Here is a 22,384-nt window from a genome sequence, read left to right as displayed (position 1 = left end):
ATGAGTAAGGGTTTATTTATGCCCTGGTTTTGTATCTTTTGTGAAGATAAGTGGAAGCTTAGAAAATACTACATGTATTTAGCAGATGTCCAGGTTGTAACTGGAAAACATTTCCCACGTCTTTTAAAACTCCTGACAGGTGCATGTTATAAAGGATGAAAGCCGCGGTGCAACTTTGGAAGTTGTCATCAGTCGGATGAAAACTATTCAGTCTTCTCTTTGGCGTCTCTTAGAGAAGCACGACACTGTTCCTCCCTTGAGATTTGTAGCTGTTTCTGCAACAATCCCAAATACTCAAGATGTAAGAGTTACATTTTAACTGTATTTTGATCAGTAGAGTTGTATTTTACAAAATTTATCTGGAATTACAATTTTAGATTGATAGCAAGATTTTTATTTCTTAAGCTATCATCTGAAGACAGCTATGAGGCTGCTGCTAATGTAAGATTACCTTCAGCCATATGGAAATGTCAGCCACATGTGAACGTGCTTCAGTTTTATATTTCTGCTTGTGATTTTTGCCTCTTACATACAAATCACAACAGACTTGAGATTTCAGTCCAAATTATATTGGTCCTCTAAAAGCAGAACCTCATGTGGGATTTTAAATTATTATAATGTGTTACTGGCTTACATGTGACAAAAGCTAAGTTAATTATTCAGTGATGCTATTAGAGCAGGAGCACAATTAAAAAAATAATTTATGTTTTTTGTTCTACTTCATTTTTTAAAGATTGCAGAATGGCTTTCAGATAGTGAGATGCCTGCTGTGTGCCTGAAAATAGATGAGGATCAACGACCAGTGAAGCTACGCAAAATTGTTCTTGGTTTTCCTTGCAGTGACAATCAGACAGAGTTCAAATTTGACTTAACTCTTAACTACAAGATAGCTAGCATTATACAAACATACTCGGAGCGAAAACCAGCACTTGTGGTACAGCAGCTTTTTTTTATCACATTTGAAATAGTTTCTTTTTTGAAAGTGTTGATTCAAAAAATATCTTTTGTTTATAGTTTTGTGCTACAAGAAAAGGAGTACAACAGGCTGCTTCTGTTCTTGCAAAAGATGCTAAATTTCTACTGAGTATAGAACAGAAACAAAGGTATTTTTCTATTTAAATTAAATTGGGAATAAGTGTTTATACATTTTAGTTAACCTGTGATATCTGTGAAGAAAGCTGTTGAGCTAATACAGTTTCTAGCAGAGGAGTGTGCAACAAAATCTTCATTACAGTTGACTTTCTTTTTGGTAAGCTGGCACTCTTCTTGGGAAGTTTTTGCTTCTCAGAGTTTTAGGATACCTTCACAAACATTAAGTTGTTTCTCAAAGTTGCTTTCTAAACATAAAAATGCTATTTCTTATGGCCCTCTGAGACCTTGTAGTGCAAAGATTAAGCATATGAATAGTTGAATTGGATGTGACTTTACTAGTGTTTTAAGATAAGCCCTAAGATGTCTTTCCTTTATCAGATACTGTTGATAAGTACAGCCATATTAATTATTTTTTACTTCAGGGTTGCCTAATCATGGCAGCTGCAGAAGCTACCTCCTGACTTTGGACCAAAAATGTCGTCTTATTTGCTTTATGTGAACAAACACAAGGATTGTAGATTGTCACTTGGAAAGATCACCAAGCTTAGAAATCTACAATAGCTGCCCCTGAGAGTCAGTCTGTTCCCTCTGTGAAGATGGGAATGGTGGTGGTTGAAAATAACGAAAGAATGTATATATTTTAATTTAATTATTTGTTTCTGTGTGTTGCATAGATTACAGGGGCTTGCAAATTCATTGAAAGACTCCAAACTGAGAGGTAAATATAACCTACTACTTCTCTGCTCTGTGATTGAATATTTGCTTGAGAAAACTTAGTGAAATGACGTCTATAATTATTTCATTATTAGACCTTTTGATGTATGGTGTGGCTTATCATCATGCGGGTATGGAGATATCGGACAGAAAAGTAATTGAAGGAGCTTTTACTGTAGGAGACTTGCCAGTACTTTGTAAGTAAATTATACTTTGAAAGCCAAAATATCATTTACGTATCCTGAGAAGATTGCAGTTTGGAAGTGGTAACATTTTATGGTTCTATAGTTTGCTATAAGTTGTGAAATCCAGGTAAATGTGTTTTTGTGTTTCACATGCACTTTTACCCTGTGAGCCTACATATGCACTGTTACTAAAAACCATAGAACTTCATTTCACCACACATGGAGGTCATCCCCCTCATACGTCCACAGAGGTCTGGCCATGTCCATTTCCCTTTCCTGTCATTGAACCCTCCCATTGAGGTGGAGCTCTGTGGTAGTGCATCTTTCCCCTGAGTTCCCAAGTATCTGGGTCGTTTGCAACTGTGGCTTCCATGAAGGTAACAGTCTACATTTATGCATCTTTGGTGGGCAGGATGATATTTTTAAACTCCCGTGCAAGGTGTTGTGACTGATGGGGAGGTCCCTAAGAAATATTCCATCTGTTGTTATGTGAAATGACAAGGGATCTGAGATGTGATTGTCTCATCTCCTCCGGGCTTTCTTGTTCAGTTAAAAAAAGATCCAGACCCTATGGGGAATTGTCTGTGTGATTCATGTACAACACTCAATGATTTGTGGATATTTTTCTTTCCTGTTAAAATGGTCATAAGAAAAAGTAATATAATTACTAATTTAATTTCCATTTAATTTCAAAAAGAATTGGAAATTTCAATAATCCTTCATTTGCCTAGCAGAATAGTAGTGTCAGTTGGCCCACATGACTGGCTTTCTGTGTTGAATTTGTGCCACTCCATGTATTCTTTAGAGAAAGTGAATTAGGAAACATGAGTGTAAGATTACTTGCCACATACTTGTCTGATGTTTTCCATGTGAGAGTGTGTATTGGGAAAGTATTGTGATAGTATTGGTGGGGATTCTGGTTTGGTATATGGAGATAAACAATGCTAATGACTGATGACTTAAGAAAATTATATCTTAAAAATATTGACCACTACTAAGCAAGATGAAGTCAAGGCTCTATTCAAATGCAAGGGCCTTGAAGAAATAAGAACAAGGTTTCTTCATTGTGTGTCTGTTATAATGATCATGGATCATATTCTGGATTATCTCCAAATATAAAGGAATATTTAAATAAAAGTATCTGGGACATAATTTGTTAAAGAACTTGAATACTAATGAATGCTAGTGATCAGATAGACAAAACTGTTATGCAAGTACTTGTCTGTAATCTACATCAAATTTGTTGTGGTGCAGAATGCCTACTGATTCCACTAGAATCTAGGAGCTCTTAGGCATCAAGCTTTAAGTCACCTATTTGCTGCTTGTTCAGTGTCTGCCAGACATTTTTATGGTGATTTTGATTATATTTTGATCTGATGTAGTTACTACTAGCACCTTAGCTATGGGAGTCAATCTACCTGCACACCTGGTGGTTATAAAATCCACAATGCATTATGTTGGAGGAGTGTTTCAAGAGTACAGTGAAACTGATATTCTGCAAATGATTGGGAGAGCTGGAAGGCCTCAGGTAAGTGAATGTTTTACTGTATTGATGCTGTCTATAGTCAGATCAGTAGAAACTCTTCTTGTCAAAGAAAGTACAATGCCAGGAATTTTACTGCAACATTTGATTTTTAAAGGGTTATTAATACTAAATTACTCCTAGATAACCATTCTCTTGAGAAAGAAATCTGTTTGCTTTTGTATTGTCCATCAAAAATTACTGCTTCACCTTACAGTGGAAAAAGATCTGAAGATTGTGTTTGGGTTTCATAGTGAATGGGGATTAGAGAAAAAATAGGAAGCTTGCATACAATAGCCATTTCAGACAGGATTTTAAGAAAAAAAAAAGTAGATTCAGCAGGTATGCGATGTATATTCAACTGTTGGGTTTTTTTGGTTTTTTTCTTAGAAGTAGAGAGCAGCTTTTATTTGGGGTTTTATTTTTCAGTTTGACACTACAGCTACAGCAGTTATTATGACTCGTTGCAGTACCAGGGAGAGATATATACAGATGTTAAATGGTGCTGACATAATAGAAAGCAGGTAACTAAGTAATTTTTATAAGACTTTGTAGATAGTAGCAAAACTTCATAGTTTCTACAGAATGTGTTTTTCTTCACGTGGCTTTTGGGGTGTTTCTTTGGTCTATTTAGAAAAAATCAAGAAAGAATAATAAAACCAAGCTATTCAGGAGTTAATGGTCTCTTGTTTTATCAGCCAGAAGAATCTTTAGAACATCTTAAGCTCAAAAAAAAATAGTTTTAGATTCCTGCTGGAAAACTGAGGAAGCTGAAAGAGAATTTATTGCAGAGACAAAAAGCAGAATGCAGACCATGTCTCTGAATTTCTAGATGATAGTGTCTAGAAAAGACTAGATTTATATTTGTTGTTAACAAATTATAATGTGGGAAAGTTAAGACATTAAAAGGTAAAACAGAAAATTTTTCACATGTAATTTTGTTAAAAATGAATTTTAAATATATTTAGAATATTAGTAGCCCAGAATGGCTGTGCTGTAATTTTTAAATATATGTAACTTTGTTTTCTAATGAATGTGAAACTTCACACTTGGTAGTTTATTTTTGCTTGCTCGACATTATGCCATAATAAATTACATCGTTGATTACTTACAAAATCTTTACTGTATTCTGTCAATTTCACTGATCACAGTGAACAGTTGTGGTTTGGGGAGAGGAGTTTATTTCATTTTGTTTCTTCCCAAAAATTAGTTTTAGCAGTTTTTATATTGCTTGTTGGTAAATGTCCTTAACTCTTGTTATTTTGCACTAGCTTGCACAGGCACCTTGTTGAACACTTAAATGCAGAAATAGTGCTACATACTGTCACGGATGTCACTGTGGCTTTGGAATGGATACGATCAACATTCTTGTACATTAGAGCCTTGAAAAATCCAACTCATTATGGTTTGTTTGGTTTTGATTTTTTAATTCCTCTAATTATGACACTAGGATGTGTTATGTCTATATAACTTGTTTCTATCATTTTCTTATGGACTTTTATTTTATAATGTGATAAAAACAAGATGTGCAGTGAAGCCTGTAACACTTTGTTCTTCAACATAAATGGTATGGATAACATTAAAAAACAGTGAAGAAGCCATCTACAGCTTCTTAATCTATTTCTTTTGATTTTAATATGCTGGACCATGTATTAATGCAGTATCAAGCCATAATGTATTTTTCACTGCTGAATATGTAATCTGCTAAGAAAAATAATAGTCTAGTATTTAATAGCTTTTTTCTAGAGTAAAATTTTAGTTATTTCAATTCCAGTGTGTTCAATTTGTTTGTCCAGCTCTGGCCATATCTTTGTTCCTCCCCATTTGCTCCTGATTTTTTCAAGTCACTGGGTGGAGACAATTTTTATAAGGATTTAGAGCTGGGACTGGAACACAGTACATTTAGTACTTGAATGGATGTTAAAATTTAAGTGGCTTCCTATATTCCAAAATAACAAAACTGTACCTGGAAGTTTCTAGTGACGTGTCTGAAACCTTTAGGACTCTGATATTTTACATGGGGGAATGTCTGCAGCTTTTACCTTTGACATCTCTTCTAACAGCCTCTTACTGATACTTAGGTAGTTACACTCTGTAAGACTTCTGACCTGTTTGCAGTAGAATAAATGTTCCCACATTTTTCACTTTAGGGTATTTGTCTGGCTCCTAAAAATCAGCAAATCAGTTTTAATGGGTTATAAAATTGAGGAGGAAGTGTGTGATAGTACTAGGTTAAAATATCTTCTGTATTTTCCATGAAGGTTTTTCATCTGGATTAGATAAAGTTGGAATTGAAGCAAAATTACAAGGTAAGTGGCTTTTTAGCTTTTTAGCTTTTTTCAGTAAAATGTTACAATTTAGGGCAGGTTCACCCATGTTTATTATCTATATCCACTAATTTCAACAGATCGATTTGCAGAACAAAAGTAATTTACTATGATGTGTTACTAATTTCATTTTATTACTAATATTTTTGAAATCCTATCAGTACATTTTAACCAGTAGAAAAGCTTTTCTTGTTTAGAGGAAAATAGTTAAATGCCTTTACCTACCGCACCTCCATATACATGCTCAGAAATATGGAACAAAGCACTTTAATTTTGATCATTTGTCATTCTTCCTAATTTCCTTTGATTGATCTCATTTGCTTTCATTAATTTCTGTTGCTATACTTTAAAAAAAGGCCTTTTCAGAAATTGTCATCTTCCCTTCATAAATTTAGCCTTGAAAACAAAGGCTCTAAAATGTAAACCTCTTTGCCTTGTCCAGAAACTTTGAGTGAGTTTCCACAGGCAGGAGTTAACCACCAACTTTAATAGAAGCAGGATCATATTCCAGAACCTTTACTTGAATTCAGTAGAATTACTTGGGTGTACATTCATTGCAATTTGATGATGTTTCTGTTTGTACATAGATAAGGTATTTTTAGTACATGCAAAAAACATTTTTCAAATTTTTGACAGAACTATGTCTGAAGAACTTAAATGATTTATCATCTTTTGATTTGATCAGGATGGATGAAGCAAATAATTTCAAACCAACAGGTAACACTTATTTGAAGTAAATTAATTTTCAGAAGTGATGTAGAGATGGTGGTGAACTCCAGAGGGTCTCAATTACCCTTGTGACCCAGTAATAAGAGTACACAAATGTAGTAGAGAGTAGAATCTGAGGGATTGTTTGAGTAGAATATATGGACAAGGTTCTTGACCAAGTCATGGATGTTCATTCCCTTAATCTTGTTTCACGAATAGATCTTCTCTTGTTGTTGCTGAGAATTTGTTGCAGATTAGGAGAAGATTGCAGAACACTGTGACAGGATAATTGGTTGTGGCACAGTGCAATGAAGGACAGGTTCTATCAAGACTTTCTCTTCTCTGCAGTCCTCTGATAGAGGTGGTTGGCTTCGTAACAGCCACAGCTCACTGCCTGGTGTGTTAGTGTGGCAGTCTCCATTGGAGGGAACTGTAACTGGCACGAGGCTCTTTGTGCCATGCCGTGATGGGGTCAGTAATGCCCATCAGCTGGGGGCAATAACACACTGGGGAGTGCTGGTAAATCTCACAGAGGCCTGTAGCAAGAAAGTTAATTTAATTTTGTGGCTTAAGAAACTCCAATCCACTGAAATATTCTTGGCATATTTATTTTTAAAGTATATTCTTCTTTTACAGATACTGGAAGATTAATGGCATGGTATTACATTGCGTTTGATACAGTGAAGCAGTTTTCCACAATTAAGGGAACTGAGACACTGAATGAATTGGTAATGTCACTTTTTTTAAAATCACATCTGTTCAATTGTTTTTAAACAGTCTAAGAAAAGAAGCGTAAGGTGTTATTTATTTTAAGGAGCTCGGGCTTGGTTTATATAAAGTTTTAGAGAATACATCTAATTAAATTCTATATGGAGTATTTTTGAGGCTTTGTACTTTGAGATCTTTTGATTTCCAACTCTTTCTCCCCTCACTAACCTTGCTTATGAAGATGCAAATTTGCTGAAGCTGTTCTGTTTCTGTATTTAAAGCCTTAATGTTTTCCAGTTTAGAAGTTTCTTTGGTTGCAAAAAGCAGCTGCAGCAAGAGCAGTTTTTAGTTTTAAGGGAATTGTCTTTGTGTTTTAAGCAACTTTCCTCATTCAGGTAACAGGTTGCTATCAGAATCACAAGACAGTTTGCTTTCAAGGAAATCCTTTGGTAGAACAGATTTGCCATGAAAAAACAGAACACTTGTTTTCCTGTGACTATCTTTGTTGTTAAAGTGTGAAGAAAGCAAGGTGAAATAGATAACAGTAAAAGTTGTTTGACTTGCCTTGTATAAAATGTTAGCAATGTGTGGTTGACTTTAGAGAACCTCAACTGAAATAGTAATCTAAAAGCTGAAAGAAAAAATTTGCCCTTTCATTAATGGCCTTTATAGGAAGAGGAAGGAAAGTTGGTCAGTATTAAAAAGAACTGATGGGATGTGTCTTCATGGTCATACTGTTGAGACAATAAATTTTTTTGAAGTGTTCTTTTTTAAAAAAAGTTAGAAGAAGTGGTAGAAAAATTGGCAAATTAAAACAATTACTAAAAACCTTTAATTATTACAGATTACAATGATCTCCAACTGCACAGAATTTGTGGATGTGAAGTTAAGAACAAATGAAAAGAAAATATTGAACACTTTGAATAAAGACAAAGACAAAGTAACTATCAGGTATTAAAAAAATGCATTGATAATTGGAAGTACCTTTTTAACATTAAATAAAATGAATTGTAGAAAATATATCTGTTCTCATGCATAGGTTTCCAATGGAGGGGAGGATAAAAACAAGAGAAATGAAAGTAAACTGGTAAATATTATGTTGCCTTTATATTTTTTTATTGAAAAACTGTCATTTTATGGCTTTTGAAGTCCCTGCTAATTTTTTGTCATTTTGTAGAGGACCAGATCTTGTATTTTGCTGTTTTTATTCTGAAATTCTTTTTTTCCTCCATTAAAAAGTTTTTGTTGTTCTTTGTTTACAGTATAGCTTATGTATTAAACCCATTCTTTTTCCAGTCTCATTCAGGCTCAGTTGGGATGTATTCCTATTCAAGACTTTACTTTGACACAAGATACTGGCAGAATATTTAGAAATGGCTTGAGAGTTACTAGATGTATGGTAAAATTTAATCATTTTCTTTGGTACATGTACTAATGAGCTACATTTTATATTGACTTAAGTCAATCTTCTTTTTACAGGGTTATCTGACTTTCTGGCATCATCTAAGAACAATTTCTCTGCTTTATTAAACTCTTTGATTTTAGCAAAATGTTTCAGATGCAGACTTTGGGAAAATTCACTTCATGTGTCTAAACAATTGGAAAAAATTGGTAGGTACTAGTTAGAAATTATAGAAATGTTGACAGAGAATCAAAACTCATAATTAGCCTGCTAATTTCTGTGGTGTCTGTTTAGATAAATGAATTAGTCTGCTAATTACTTATTTGCCACAATTGAGTTCCACAGTTGTCAGAGGAATCTGCCATAACAAACTGTTCAGTAATTTTCTTCAGGCTTTCAAAGTGTTTCAGAATTTTTCTTACTCCTTAATGTTCCTCTCAGTATCCCAGACAGATTCCACATTGATGTGATTGCGTACCCCTGACTAGGCTATGCCCTCCTTTCCAAGCAGCTGTTGCTGTAGGTCCTCTTACTTGTATGCATGAAAACCTTTTAATTTACATTGAAAAGGATAGGAATCATGAAAAAGAAATCAATTTATTTTGCATGAGGTTCTTATACACATGATGATCAAAAGTTTCTAATGATCTTCTTCCTTTCACTGTATCCTGTTAGTGAATGAACTTCTGGCTGGAAGTACAGGGTTGTCATAATTATTTGAAAAGGAGTTCAGAAATTTTTGAATCCTCTGTGTTATAAAAATGTAGTCATACTTGTTTGAGGTAGTAGTGTATCTTCCTGCTTTGATGTCTGGTGTTATCATACCTTCATGCTTTCAAAATTCACTGCAACATTCTCTGTATTTCTTCTTTAGAGATACATCAGCTCTGCACTGAACAGTGTAGTACAGGGATCTGCAAATTAGAGAATGGCTATACCTGAAGGTCCGTAGGGTACAGTACCTTACAGCCTTGCCTGCTCAAGTGCAGAGGCTGTAATGCTTCATTCATGTGGATTCAAAGCAAGGGCAGGGCTCGTTAGCCTGTGCACAGCACAGTGCACAGTGCTGGGAACACATTTCCACTATCCCACACCTGTGGCAGTGTCGACAATCATCTGAGAAATCTGCCTCATGTTCAGCATTTCTGTGGAGTTAGGATGAGTGGAATAAATCTGGCACTTGCAGTGTAGACAAATCCTTTCCTGTACACTATATTCAGTAGAATAAAGTCACGTTTAGTTTTTTAATAATATAAGTGGTGTATATACAGACATCTCTGTCCAATTTTCCTGGTTTTGGGTACTTTTTTCTTATGCTGTCATAGCTCTTGCAGTGTATGCTACAAAGAACCGCTAACTTCCAAAGTGTCATTTGTTCCCCTTACAAGGTTCTTTTGAACATTCTTCTGACAGTTCGCTCTTTTCCTGAATCAAACATTGAATTGATGCCTGTAGTATGATGTGATTTTTTAACCTCTGCCTATGGCTGCTAATCTTATTCTGTTTCTGAAGTTAGATGAATTGTTTAAATTCATAGAAATTTGCTGATACCATGTAGCATATTCAGAAATCCTTAATTTTTCAACTCTTATCTCACTATGCTATTTTTGAACCTTACAAATGCCTTATTAATCAGTATTTCTATTATAAGAGTGACTGTTCTTTGACTGACACTTGGCTGTACTGAGACTGATAATTCAGTTGAATTCTTACTGCATTTCTACAACTCTTGTCCAATAATTATTCTCCCTCTTGTTGCTGAATGGCATGTTTGATTTCTGTTTGCTTGTTCTGACAGACAGGATAATGATCAGTTGTCATATAGGATTTATGACATTTACTCCTTGTTCAATTTCATTTCCACCCCCATTTATCTTTTACTCAGAAGTGTAGATGAAAATAAAGAGAAGTCATCTTACTTACATATCTAGTATTCTCTTCACTGGCAGAAATCCTTGTGCCGTTTTTGGGATTAAGATAAAAGAGTTAATCTTCACCTTCAGTTATAAAGAAACAGGGCAGCAGCTCCAGAAGCAGAAGTAATATGTGAGAGTTTTCAGTCTTCAGACTGCAGAGCTTCTGCAAAGAAGCAGGGACATGGCAAAAGATGTCTTCCTCAAGTCAGACCGAAAAGATGTTCAAATACACATAAAAGGACAAAAGGTCTTCTGTTTCTCTAAATTATTGAACTCTTGGGTTAAGTCTTTTCTTGTAGGATTACTGTCATGTCTTTCAAGAAGCAACCTGAAAGTATCTAAAGAGGTTTCCCATCAAATTTTCAGATTTCTTATACTGTTTGCAGAAATGTAAACAGAGAAAAGCAGAATCCAAATACTCATTCTAAGTATTTGGTACTATTTTTTACCTACAGTCATTGTAGTTATTTAGTACTGTGAGTCATGAAGAGAAATAAAAGTGTACGTGGAATTCTCTGCTTTTGTGGCTTATATGCCATTGGAAAGCTCTCTGCTAAAGCTCCAATGACTTGTAGAAGATTATAATAAATACTTCTTTTTCAGTTAATTTCATTATTAACTTGCTCAAAAACATTGAGGTCTTCATTATTTCAACATAATTAAATAATTTCTTGAATAGGGAAAAAAATTCTGAGACAGTACTGTGTGGCATGCTTTTTTTAATGGTGTATATATATATATACACACAGAACACATTTCTTGACTCCTGTAGAAGGTGATCTAAAATCTGTTTTCATGTAGAAAATGTAAATGTCATAATTGAAATATTGTATATTTTCATGTTTGGTTTGTGTTGCACTTCTTTTTCTCTTTACTAATGGAGAAATTAAATAATACTGTAATACTTAATAAAAAAATAATTTCAGTGATTTGCTGGGCAGAAAGTGGCATCAAATGTAACATAAAATTATTAATGCTTAGAGTTTATCTGCTGTAATGCAGTTGTTAGAATAATTTGAGGTTATTAATTGTTCTTTAACAGCATAAGAACTTGTATGCATGTTTTTCGCAGGTGTATCACTGTCAAATGCCATGGTAAATGCTGGCCTGACATCATTTAAAAAAATTGAAGACATAAATGCAAGGGAGCTTGAATTGGTAACTTACTCTTTTGTACACAGATAAATATGATAAGTAAAATACTGAGGATTAATACTGTTACCCATAAAAACAGTACAGTTAATATATATTTGCTATATGATCATAGCAAAATTTAGATGTTTAGGTGATTTATTCATTTTAACTAGTAGAATTTAAAAAGCTGTGTAGTTATTGCTGGTTTTCCTTGAAAATATGTATGATGTTTTGTTGTAGCAAATTTAATGTGAATGATGATTTCATGATTTGGCTGGCTGTGGAAAGCAGATGCTTAAATATGTAGAACTTGATCATTACCATGGTTTGAAACAAAGGACAATATGCACTTCTCTATTAGGAGTGTTGGAAAAATATAAAAGGGAATTTGTATTTACAGTTTCTCTTAGTGTATGTTAATTATGAAAATCCCAAATTTCCATTATTGCAAGTTTGAGATAGGAGTAGAATAAAAATCTTCTAAATCACCTATAAAGCAATTCTTATTTTAGGAAAGGTAAATGTTACCCTAGGACTGGTTCTTTAGCTCTTGGCTTCTTCTCTGTGGAAACTGTTATACCAGTGTTCTGGAAGATATAACAGGCTTCTAAATCTTACTTGGGTTTTTCTGTTCTCACTTTCGAAATTTGATTTCTCATTTCTGGCTCCTTTTATGGTTTTTTTTTTTTTTTTTTTTTTCTTGTCATTTGTTCTGTTTTAGTTAAAGCTTGTGCAACACAGAAGAGTCATCTCATATAAAACCTGAGTAGTCATTGGTAGCTGATTGGCTGTTAACTGAACAAAAGCAGTAACAACATGAAAAAGTGTTGGAATTTTCTTTTGGTAATGTTGCTATTCTGGGCATCACTGACAGTAGACAACAAAGAGTGAAAGGGACTTTTTTTGCTAACATAAATACTCAGGTGACTTTGATTCCTTGGATTTACATCTTTGCAGATTTTAAACAGACATCCTCCCTTTGGAAACCAGATAAAAGAGTCTGTTTTGCATCTTCCGAAATATGAACTTGAAATTGAACAGGTACATTCTTTTATATTTATTTTATGTTTTTATGCTGGTATTATTAAATGTAGAAGCAAATACTGACTTAAAGAAATTTTGAGTCTTCACAGACAGAAGATCACACAATATCGTGACCTCTTTTCAGCTTAGTAGGTAGAATGAAACTCCTAAATCTCCAAGGAGAGCCTTGGAACAGATATTCCCCATAATATATTGGCCTCTCTCTTTGATAACATTTTATGTTACAGATGTAAACCAGTATATTCACATTCTAGCATTATATGTGAGTCTGAGAGGTCTCTTCTGTCTTGAATTTAAACAAACCCTAGAGACAACAAAGCACCCAAATAAAGCTTATTGAAATGGTATTAACTCATGTTTATTTTCTATAGCACACTTAGGAATATAGAGAAACAATAAATTATTACATTAACTTGGCTGGTGCCCTTTCAAAGGAAGGGTACAATTCTATGTGTAATCAAGAGCTTTGAGGTTCTGATATGCATTTGGTCTTTATATGGATCACAAAGACACTCTAACTTTCTAAAATGCAAAATTTGAAAAGTAACTGTGAAGTTGGTAGAAATGAAGACACATTTGAAGTTAAAAACTCAATAGATGTGTGAAATACTATTGGTATAACAATCAGTTCTAGTTTACTTTTCATTTGACATAATACCAGATGAGTAGCTCAATTCTCAGAACAAAGGTTTAACAATTATAAATATCCTATAGAGGAATGCTAGGATGCCAAAATGTAACTTCTATATAGCAAGTTTTATTCTTGCATATTTCTCTTTCCATTTGTCTTTGATTCTCAGTACTGAATCAAACTTAAAATATTCAGCTATGGCCAAGCTAATACTGAAAATCAGTGTCTCTGGAAACAGATAAAAATTGTGCGACAAATTCAAATTGCTTGAGTCGAGCTTTTGTGCTTGTATCAACAGATAGAAATTTATGGAAGGGCATGTATTTTACTTTGCATATTTTAGCAATTATGTCTTCTGTGTCATTTTCCCTTAGCTTCCAAAATACAGTGACACATTGGCTGAAATCTTAGTAACCGTCAAATTAACAAACTATGAGCAGCTGCAGACAAAGAGAACAGCGCCAGACTTCCACTATGTTACCTTGGTCATAGGAGATGCTGACAACCAAGTCATTTTTAACCAGAAAATTATGTATGTATGGTCAGGTTTTTTTGCCTCACATCATTTTATGGTGTTGGCTTTTCATCTGTTCTATGACTTGCAGGTTTTTCAATACTTCCTGCTGATGTCTAATAGTACAAAATTATTCTTTATCCTACAGCTTCTTCTAGTCACTGTTGTCATTTAAAATGCTACACAAGATTCAGAACCCCCCAAACATGCCAGTGTGCTTGTCAGTGCAGAGAGCATGTGTAACTATCTGTTCAACATCAATGTCATATTATGGAAAAGTCATAATAATTTTCCCATAAATATAAAACAAGTAAAATACCTATTAAAAAGATAGGTAAACCACTTCTTACTTACTCCTGTTACCTATATTTCTTTAAATATATTTTTTAAATTGTTTTGGGTTTGTTTTTTTTTTTTTTTCTCTCAGAGATGGACTTAAATTTTCCAGTTGGCTGAGATGCTTGGAGCAAATGGGAAAAGAGAAACAAAATCTTTTCCAGCTACTTGACCTTCGTAAGAATTCTGGCCAAAATCTGGCACTGTTTGGCACAACTGAAACTGATTTTCCGGGTCCTGGCCCTGATCCTCTTATGGCCATAAATCACACATTATTGGAAAGTTATTCTTGGGCCAATTATCAAGAAAAATGAAAGTACTAGGACTAAATACAGGCTCTTTCACTTGGTTGCAGATACCATAATATGCAGTTGTGTTTTCATTGTCAATGTCTAACTTTGCTGATGCATTACAGGGATTCTGTGCTGCTGAAAACTGGAAATTGGATGAAGAAAATTGAAGTTAAAAGAGCTCTTAAATCAGAAGATATTAGTATAAATTTAATTAGTTCTGATTATGGTAGGTTAGGGTATTCTTTGAATTAAAAAACAATATGCATAAGATTTTGGAACAAATTACTGAAACACTTTCTATTAAGCCAAAGTATAAGTAAGTGAGCTGGTATGGAAACAAACCTCTATTATGTATGTTTTACTGGGTTGCATACTATCTCTCAGAATTACTCGTCTGTTTATTTAATTTACTGCCACATTTAGAAACTGGGAAGCATCAAAACTCTTACTAGGAGATAATATTTTGCTCTGTTGGTACAGATTGGGATTGTCTTTTATCCTTCTCCTTCAAGTGAGTTAACTTTCAGTAGGGATAACCTATCAGCCTGACAGGTTATTTATGCTGAGCAGAACTGTCTTTGTGAATTTTGCATTGTAGTAAAGAGGTGTTGGATATGGATGCATCTCTACTTTGGTAACAAGAATTTCCCACAGATGAAAATGCTGAGCCTTACTGTGTGCAGATTTAACCATGGGTCCCCTCAGTGTCAGTTTCCATACAACTGGAACTACAGCAGCAAATGAGGAGAGACCCTTACGAGCTTGAAACACAAAACTTTGAAAAACAATTTAAAAATAGGCTGGCTACATTAAATTCTGTTATCGTGCCCCCTCAGTAAAGAAGATTGCTGTGTGCTAGATTAACTGAAGTGTAGTTGATGCTTCCATGGTAAATATTGACACTGAGATTATTACAACAATCAAGCCTGGAATAATTTATATTTCTATAGCTAGACCTGTGGCTCTGGAAAAAGACAGGTTTTCTAACCACACAGAAGTTAAAATTGTCCGTTTATCTCCATATTGTGCTGAGTTCAGTAAAACTCACCACAACAGTCAATTTCTCTGAAACTGGTAACAGTAAAATTAGACTAAAACTAGGTCTTCCGAGTCTCTACTTATTTTGAAGTCTGTTCCTATTTCAGACTTGAAGGAAATCTCACATTTTTTAAAAGCCTGTCTGGTTTTCCAGCAATTTTTATTTCCCTGATAAAAAGCAAAATTACTCTCTTTACCAAGGGTGTCTCTCCATCTCTTGTGAATATTGCATTCAACTTGAGATGCATTATCAACATACTCATTTTATGCCTTTGCCAGTACAAAGCTGCTGATACTCCTGAACACAGACTGGAGTAAAGTTTAAAATTTATGAGCAGTTCACAGCCATAGATAAATGTAGTTTTAACACAATACAAGAACATTTAGTTAAAGGAACTAATTCTGTTTTTCTTCTAGTAACTATGTCTTTAATTCTAAAAAATGTTTGGGGTTTTTAGTCTCAGTCCTAAAGAATCTGGTCATAAAAAGAGTGTGCTTTAAGGGCAAATTATTTTTAAAAAATTTCCATGATCATTGATTAACACTTACTTGTTTAAACACTTTAGAATACTGAAGAGAATCAGTACTATAGAAACAGTTTAAAACAGTTTTAATATTTTTTGTCTTTTTTCTCCCAAGTTGGCTTTGATATAAAGCAAGCATATACAGCTTTCTACTTAGCACCAAAAACAGGGCGATGTAAGGTGGTCACAAATCAAAAATTGAAAGCTGAATCTTCACTTGGTAAACGTTATGGTTCACCCCAAAGCCTGCCAGCAGCAGAAGTAGATACAGGTAAATGGTCAGATCACAGTATCTAGCTAAAACAGAAGTCAACAGAAAATTGAAATTTGCTTTCACTAGGGAGCTAGATCTTTATTTATCTCTGCTGTTTCTTTCTAAAAGGTAGTAAAAATACAACTTTCCTGCTTCTACTTGTCAAGTACTACAGTGCAATTCTTTGATGATTTTGAAAGCAAGAAAAATCTTGGGTGTTTGGTACCCAATATAACTGAATTTCTGTATTGTATTTATCTAGGAAGCAGATCTAAACAGGAGGTTGCTTACAAGAAATATGGAAACAGAGAATGCAACCACCGCTGTAAAAATAAAGATGTGTGTGGGCATGACTGCTGTGAGTTTCATTAAATCTACAAGTTCTGATACTTTTAGACAAAGGCAATTTAGAACAGCTCTTCCCATCATACCAATGACAAACAATGCAAGCAAGAGAATGGGGCCTGAGTTGTTATGATGCAGTCATAAAAGCAGTTATAAATAGCTTTGTCAATAACACTTTCATAGGCACTACAATAAATAATAATACTTTTTGTACTTGGCATATGATTTTAAAAAATGTCAAGCTTGTTATGCTTTTATATAAATACTGTGTTAGATCTTGTAGTTAGCATGTTAAATCTTTTAGAATCTTCTAACAGAATCTTTTTACTAAGCTTGGTGGCAAAGTTTTTCAAAGTAATTTGAAAATAATTAGGATTTATCCTTTATAACTAATCTAAAGACTACCTTGCTTCATTTTCTCAGGTAAGACTGGAGTACCTCTGGCCTCACAGATGAGTGGAGACACAAACTTTTCTTTGTACTTAGCTGATTTAAGGAGCAGGAACTCAAATTCATCTTTACCCCCAGTAAAACGGCTGAAGGTTTGCCTGAATGCAGACAGACATTTTATAGGTTTATTTTAATATGTTACATGTTTGTAGGCATTGTTTGCAGAAATTTTTATCACTAAATATGAACATTCAGGTTTGATTTTTCTGTGTGGAGTGCAAAAAGTAAAGAAGTACAAAGCTCCAGGAATCTTTGAGAGATCCTACTGTTCTTTGGGACATTTCCAATGGTCCACTTTTGTGCATGTCTTCTGTATTTTTTTCTTTTATGGCATTTGATGGTACTGCAGTTGACTTGGTTTGGCAAAATATGACCCGAATGAAACAGATTGTGGTATTTATTAGTCATGCTGCTAAGAGTTCTTTTTTCACTGGTAGGTAGATCCACTTGCTTAAAAACCATCCATATTAGTTTTAAACTTCTGAAAGATTTCATGGCTTGCACTTTATTCCTCTGAATGTATTGTTAAAGTAGGTTTTTCTGCAGCAAGAATGATATTTGAGGTATTGGAGGGTTTTATTTCCACCTCACAGCTTTGTTTGCTTGTTTGTTTGCAATAGAGGCTTATTTAGCCTACAGCTAATACAGATGAGAGTCAACCAGTCTGGCTTTACCAGGGTGCTTGGATACCTGCACTAGAAGCACATAATTAAAAACTTTTTAATTGAGTTCATTTGATAAGCAGGCATCAGAAAGGTTTTATGACATTTAAATATTATTCTAACTTACAGTGTTAGTGATGTCATTAAACTTGTTAAAAAGAATAGGTCTCAGTATGTTTATATCTTAAAAGTTAAAATATTTTGCTTTCTTTGGATGCAGATGGTAAATCAAGCTGAAAATGTGGATCTCAAACAATTTGTTTTTACACCAAAGTCTTTATTGCCAGCCTTGCCAAGGTACTGCTAAGAATTGTTTTATGAATAAAATTATTTTGCAACTTTCTGCAGCTGTTTTACTCACATGTCACTGCTTTATTATTTTAAATAGGTCTAGCAATAAACTGTCATCTTCATCACCTTCAGTGGACCAGATAGATAATATTAATACCTTAGAAATAGCTCAGAAACAACCGCAATCCTGGAATTGTGGAAAAAGCAGTAAGTTATTGCTAATGTTTAAAATGAAAATGTTCACTGTTTTGATCTTTATATTATGCTTCATATTTTTCTGCCACAGATAAAAACAGATGTTGTTTTTCAGATGCTTTGAATGTGGACTTTGAACTGAGAGATGATATTTGGGATGATATTGATGATGAGAAATTGGTATTTGCTAGTAATTTTGTCAGTAAAGAATTAGGTAAGGTTATTTCAACAAACCTTTTTCTTTCCTACATACAAGTTATTCTATGGGCTATTATTTGAGAGTAAAATTATTATAATATACAATGAATAGAGCCACCTGAAATTTTTGGTTAATTGACTTGACTGACAGGTTTATTATTCTACCTTGAATGCTACATATATTTTGACAAATCTAATACAGAATGGAGAGTTGAAAAATCACGATTATAATTTTTTGATGGCCTGCAACTGCCTAATTGTTGTTGCATAATGTATACTGACCGTATATCTCTGCTTATCTTTATATTGGCCCAAAACCCACCGAAGAAATATTTCATGTGTTAAGACACTTCCATAATTTTCAAAGTATTATTCATAATGTCATGTGAAGTATTTACAAGGGGTTGTGGCTGCTTCCCAACTATCTTTTTAAAACTTTCATTCTTTCACAGAACATGCAAATACCTGCCTTCAAATTCCAGATGAATGTCAACCGCTCTGCCAGTATACAGCAAGCAAAGCCACAAATAACATTTCAAAAGAGTAAGACTTACATAATTTACTATTTTATTCAGTTTAAAATATTGTCTGAATCTCACATGTATCTGTGTAATCAAATATACAGAAGGTTGTTCACTCGTAAAAGTGAGTGAAATTTCAGTGTTTAACAGATACGAATTGTTGAATGATTTTAATTTGTTTTTTAAGTGTGCAGGGAAATAAGTAGACAATCCTGAACTGGAAAGCAAATAATTTTGCACTTCTGTAATAATACTGAAATTATTCACCTTGGTGTTTTCAGTTTATGCACAGTACAAGATGAGACCAATATTCAGAACTCAGATGCTTCTATGGTCAGTAGCACATCAAAAGTCAATTTATCTGTACAGAACAGAAATATAACTTCGGTGAGTAAAAATACATTGATAACAAAATTTTCTGTAATTAGAGTACTTATTGTGTAAATATGTGCCATACCTGACTGATGAATCAATAAGGATATCCTCAATTTCTGAACCTCTCTGTGTTGCCCAAACCTGCATACATTCTGTGTTCAGTGGGATATTCCTGATACAAAGAAATAGGATATTGATTTACTTTATATAGAATGATCTCTAAACTATTTGCTCAATTTGATAGTTTCTCTATCCAGTATATAGTTAGGCTCATCACATGCTTGGTCCTTGTCAAACACCTACCATCAGTTAAATACCAGTACTACATTCTCCAGCAGTCTGGGAGTTTCAGTTGGTTTAACCAGATATACTTTTTAACTTTTATGTTGCAGTTCAGTTTTCAAGATAAAAAGTCTTCATGTCTTTCTCAAGAGCAAAAAAACCTACAGTGTTCTTCCATCCCCGAAATAATCTCTGACTCTTCTAAATGCACTAGGAAAGAAGATTTTTTTATTTTCACAAAAGAACAGGAAAAAGAAGTAGATCCTAGGTAATAAAAACTTATATATGTTTTTCTGTCTGCTTAGTGTTCCAGTGCCTATGTCTCCATGGAACACAGAACTTCAGGCAATGTGTTAGTTTCTAATATTCATTGTCAAAAGTTTAGTTTTCACAATAATAGTAACAACTAACTCTTCTTAAATGAGGAATTACTTTAAATTATTTTGCTTATCTTGGTTTCTCTTGACTCTGTATAGTGTTCCTGATTCTATAGGTTTTGATGTTCTGTACATAATTTGTTTGTTTGCTTATTCTTCTTTAGATATCTTCTTGATGATGAATCCGATGATGTCAAGCCCTTTCTTGGAATATTTGATGGTATTTTGTAAAACATGTAAACAAAATACATTGTTAAGTGCTGGAGAAAGAACTTACAGTCAAATTTAGAGGCTTCAGTCAAGAGAAGTTGAGTTACTGAATTTACTGAAGGCTTCAGTCAAGAGAATTTGAGTTCTGTTGTATACCTATTTGTCAATACCTGGATTGTTGCACAGAGTATATAGTAAAACTGATGTCTAATTTACAAAATGTATAGAATATAAGAAATAATACCTTGTTTTGATAAGTACTTAAGTATTTGTTTTGTTGACCTTGCTGTTTTCAGGATTATAAGACAAATATTGAAATATGTCAAAGAAGAATAGTTCACAAATTGAGGGTGCTTTTATAGATAACAGAAATTCCCATTAGGGAATGTAAGGGATTTGTAGTAATGTGTATGTAGTAACATGTCCTGCTTCTCAAGTAGTCTTTAAATGAGTGAAAGACTCTTTCCTTGGAAATTTTATAATTTTTTTTTTTTGTTTTTCTTTCAATTTCTCTAAAAGTGAGTTTTTCGTAGTGCTGATTCTGTAAAATAATAAGATTCATAAATAGAAGTAATAGAATGGTAAATTATTCTAGAGTCTAGATATTCCCTTTGACAGTGCTATGGACGTGTTATTAAAAAGTGCTGCTAAAGCATATATGTTTCCAGATCTCAGCAGATCAGTTATTAAATGTCTGTAAAAATACTCTAAAATTCTGTTGCCTGTTCATTTTTATACCCAATGTCATAAAATGAGCATTCATGTGTCCTAGTACAGATTCAGGCACCAGGCATTGGATTTGGATATCTTTTTGTAGCTTTAGTGTTTGGATAGTAGACCTTGTAAGTTCAACAGTTAGTGGAATATATGATACTGCCTAAAATCCAAGAGAATGTTAATTTTTACTGTTAATTATTCAAAATGTGAGGAATTTAAATGTTACAATCATTAGCTGTCTGTTCTTTCAACATTGTTTGTGGTGCAACTAAATGCAGCCATGTTTTGCTGTACTGCCAGGGTATAATTTTCTCAGCTAATAACATTTTGCTTGACTCCAGTGTTTCTTTACACTTTTGACTTGATTTGACTCTCTGCATGAAAGAATGGTCTAATCTAAGCAGCCTCAATACTCACCCCTCAATATGTTTTTGACTATGCAAATGCCAACAGGCCTCAGCTTAACTCACTTTTCTACACCTCAAGTATTTTATTACATCTCAAAGTTATTAGTATGTCAGATCTCTTTGTCAGATTTTTTTAAATTAAGCTTCCAAGATGATGTAGCTTGGAGTTGCTACACTACTGCTACATTTAATCCAGCAGTCCTAGTCATGTACACATACCAGTTCTGTATCAGGGTAAGATGTAAGAATGCAGATTTTGTCTCCTGCCCATCACCATCTTCTGATTTCCATGGGAAACAGATGGCTCCCAGGCAGATACAGTGGTGTTTCTCAAAAGATGCTTCATACAAATGACCAGGCAACCAAAATCCCAGGTCACTCCCCAGAAGGTAAGTGTTGGCATAGCTCTGGAGAGCTGTAATTGCCATTGTTTAATTGAATCCCATGAAGTGATAAACCTGGTTCACCTGGACTCCCTGTCTAGTCACTAGAAAGAAGCAGACACTGTCAGAAGATATTTCAGATTGTAAGTGGGCTGAATTGCTCTCTGGTGGAACTCTCCAAATTAGCTGTGACGTAGAGAAGCTGGTGTGCTGTCATTTCACAGACAGGCTCACTGAATATTGCCTTGCTTGTGCATGTGAGACACTGAGTTCCTTTATCCATGTTAGGGTCTAACTTTTCTAAGGTGAATAAAATGGCAAAAGATCTGTGCTTTGTTTCAGGTGCTGACCAAATGCTATGAGAGACTAATTAAATTCAACAGGATATTGTCAAACATTTTCACTAAGCTACAATGAATAAAATACAGAGTAAAGTACATAAAGTATTGTTAGAGTCCAAACTGATCCTTATTTTAATTCTACATAGAGTTGAAATATTAAATGAATGGCTTGAGTTTCAATCAATAGAATTGTGTAGGTAATTCTCTGGGGATACAGCAGGATGCCACAGACTTTGGTCTGGGGATGATTCTACAAAATTTACATTATAAAAAATATTGCTTCCTATAA

At 34.0% G+C, this 22,384-nt stretch overlaps 1 protein-coding gene across 1 annotated transcript in view; it reads left to right on the top strand.

The window, feature by feature from the left end:
* HFM1 (helicase for meiosis 1) overlaps window positions 1–20,322 on the top strand; it is a 30,610-nt gene extending 10,288 nt beyond the window's left edge. Inside the window, exons 10-38 of the mRNA XM_066325194.1 lie at window positions 140–301; window positions 734–934; window positions 1,015–1,103; window positions 1,767–1,810; window positions 1,902–2,003; window positions 3,374–3,519; window positions 3,943–4,037; window positions 4,785–4,918; window positions 5,775–5,822; window positions 6,477–6,557; window positions 7,185–7,276; window positions 8,101–8,207; window positions 8,296–8,343; window positions 8,553–8,650; window positions 8,736–8,867; window positions 11,647–11,732; window positions 12,666–12,749; window positions 13,758–13,915; window positions 14,649–14,752; window positions 16,204–16,359; window positions 16,604–16,699; window positions 17,110–17,228; window positions 18,019–18,095; window positions 18,187–18,296; window positions 18,376–18,498; window positions 18,935–19,025; window positions 19,285–19,390; window positions 19,771–19,928; window positions 20,202–20,322. Of these exons, the coding sequence (XP_066181291.1) occupies window positions 140–301; window positions 734–934; window positions 1,015–1,103; window positions 1,767–1,810; window positions 1,902–2,003; window positions 3,374–3,519; window positions 3,943–4,037; window positions 4,785–4,918; window positions 5,775–5,822; window positions 6,477–6,557; window positions 7,185–7,276; window positions 8,101–8,207; window positions 8,296–8,343; window positions 8,553–8,650; window positions 8,736–8,867; window positions 11,647–11,732; window positions 12,666–12,749; window positions 13,758–13,915; window positions 14,649–14,752; window positions 16,204–16,359; window positions 16,604–16,699; window positions 17,110–17,228; window positions 18,019–18,095; window positions 18,187–18,296; window positions 18,376–18,498; window positions 18,935–19,025; window positions 19,285–19,390; window positions 19,771–19,928; window positions 20,202–20,268 (3,114 nt within the window). The 3' untranslated portion in view covers window positions 20,269–20,322. The remainder of the gene's footprint in view (window positions 1–139; window positions 302–733; window positions 935–1,014; window positions 1,104–1,766; window positions 1,811–1,901; window positions 2,004–3,373; window positions 3,520–3,942; window positions 4,038–4,784; window positions 4,919–5,774; window positions 5,823–6,476; window positions 6,558–7,184; window positions 7,277–8,100; window positions 8,208–8,295; window positions 8,344–8,552; window positions 8,651–8,735; window positions 8,868–11,646; window positions 11,733–12,665; window positions 12,750–13,757; window positions 13,916–14,648; window positions 14,753–16,203; window positions 16,360–16,603; window positions 16,700–17,109; window positions 17,229–18,018; window positions 18,096–18,186; window positions 18,297–18,375; window positions 18,499–18,934; window positions 19,026–19,284; window positions 19,391–19,770; window positions 19,929–20,201) is intronic.
* The last annotated feature ends 2,062 nt before the right edge of the window (window positions 20,323–22,384 follow it).

The sequence above is a fragment of the Sylvia atricapilla genome, chromosome 9, assembly GCF_009819655.1.
Source record: "Sylvia atricapilla isolate bSylAtr1 chromosome 9, bSylAtr1.pri, whole genome shotgun sequence".
Classification (NCBI taxonomy): domain Eukaryota; kingdom Metazoa; phylum Chordata; class Aves; order Passeriformes; family Sylviidae; genus Sylvia; species Sylvia atricapilla.
The sequence above is the reverse complement of the archived record's forward strand: the minus strand, read 5'-3'. Positions and strand labels throughout refer to the sequence as shown.